This window comes from Branchiostoma floridae, chromosome 19, assembly GCF_000003815.2.
Source record: "Branchiostoma floridae strain S238N-H82 chromosome 19, Bfl_VNyyK, whole genome shotgun sequence".
Lineage (NCBI taxonomy): Eukaryota > Metazoa > Chordata > Leptocardii > Amphioxiformes > Branchiostomatidae > Branchiostoma > Branchiostoma floridae.
The window spans coordinates 943,335-944,804 of NC_049997.1; the positions used below are offsets into that span (position 1 = coordinate 943,335).

Genomic DNA, 1,470 nt, shown 5'->3' on the forward strand with positions numbered 1-1,470 from the left:
TACGAACTATGGAGCAGGCGATTCAATTAGAACAAATTCATTAATTCGTTTGCAATGTGAAACACATAATAGGTCACGGTTTTGGAATACCATAATAGGAAGTTTATTTGCAAGTTCTTGCCCGAGGGCTAATTGCAACATGAAACATACAGAAAATATAATAAACATGTATAAAATGAAATACTTTGGTATAGATAACAATGGTGACAAGTGTAAACGAGTGACTATTCTATCAATGGTATGGACTGCTGAGAGCTACAATCTACGTATTTAGGGTTTGACTTCTTTTCTGGAAGCAGTGGAAAATACCCCCACCCAGACACGTTCCTGACTAGCAACCCCCCCCCCCCCCCCACCCTCTGAGAACTCCGGCAAGCTAACTTAACCTTTGTTCAGATCTTCAGCTAACCCATATTCCAACCAACCTTCCATCTATAAGGTCTGCATGCCCTTTTCCGTTAGGCGTAGGCAGCCTGTTTTTATTTCCCGTAACCCGTAGGTTAAACAATGTTATCTACGTATCTATGTTATCTAGTAATTCGTAGCGAAGTGACCAAATTTAGCGTAATTACCTTCCTTGATATAGCGTAATACGTAGGGGGTTCTCTGAATTCAGAGTAAATCGTTGTCGCCCCCTCCCCCCCATGCAGATCACAGTACGGTAGCTATTATGACGACCGACATATCTTGCCTATTCCTGTACCTTGTTCTGTAATATACATTGTTCTGATTATTACAATCCATTTTTACCTCCATGAAATGTCATGGAGGTTATATTTTACCCTGCGTTTGTCTGTGTGTCTGTGTGTCTGTGTGTGTGTAAACAAGATAACTCAAGAACGGCGTGGTGGATTGGTTTCATACTTGGTGTGTTGGTAGGGTGTGATAAAAGCTGAAAATGATTAGATTTTGGGCCCCCTAGCGGCTCCCCTTGGTACTGCAGCGCAACTTCCGGTTTTGCTATTTCCGTGTTCTGAACATGATATGGTCACAATTTTTGAGTATTAGATAGCTATTGTGCTCAGAAAGAAGTGACATAAGTTTGGGCCCCCTAGCGTCTGGTTTTGGGATAGCAGGGTCATTTTTGTCAAAAACTTCTGAAGAGGATAACTCAAGAAGGGAACAATGGATTTTCATGATTTTTGGTATGTAGGTACCTCAGCAATGTTGTACAAAATGAAATACTACTTATGCAAAATAGGATCAAATTTGCATAATTAATGACAACATTCAATCATAGCAGTTTTTCTATGTATCTCTTGTCTTGGACGTGACATGGTCTTGAAATTTGGTTGGTAGATAGCTTTTAGTGTCATGACAAAGTTTCAGCCCCCTAACATTTAATTTCGGAGCTGCAGGGGCGTTTTTGTCAAGACATTCCAAAGAGGATAGCTGCAGAAAGGATTGACGGATTGGTATCATATTAGACATGCGAGTACCTTAGGCAAAGATGTTCATAATGATATACAT

The 1,470-nt window shown here is 40.3% G+C and overlaps 1 protein-coding gene across 1 annotated transcript in view; it reads left to right on the forward strand.

Annotated features, from left to right (window-relative positions):
- The window catches only part of LOC118407050, a 2,148-nt gene extending 1,740 nt beyond the window's left edge, over positions 1–408 (forward strand). The window contains exon 3 of the mRNA XM_035807467.1: positions 405–408. Within this exon, the coding sequence (XP_035663360.1) occupies positions 405–408 (4 nt within the window). The remainder of the gene's footprint in view (positions 1–404) is intronic.
- The last annotated feature ends 1,062 nt before the right edge of the window (positions 409–1,470 follow it).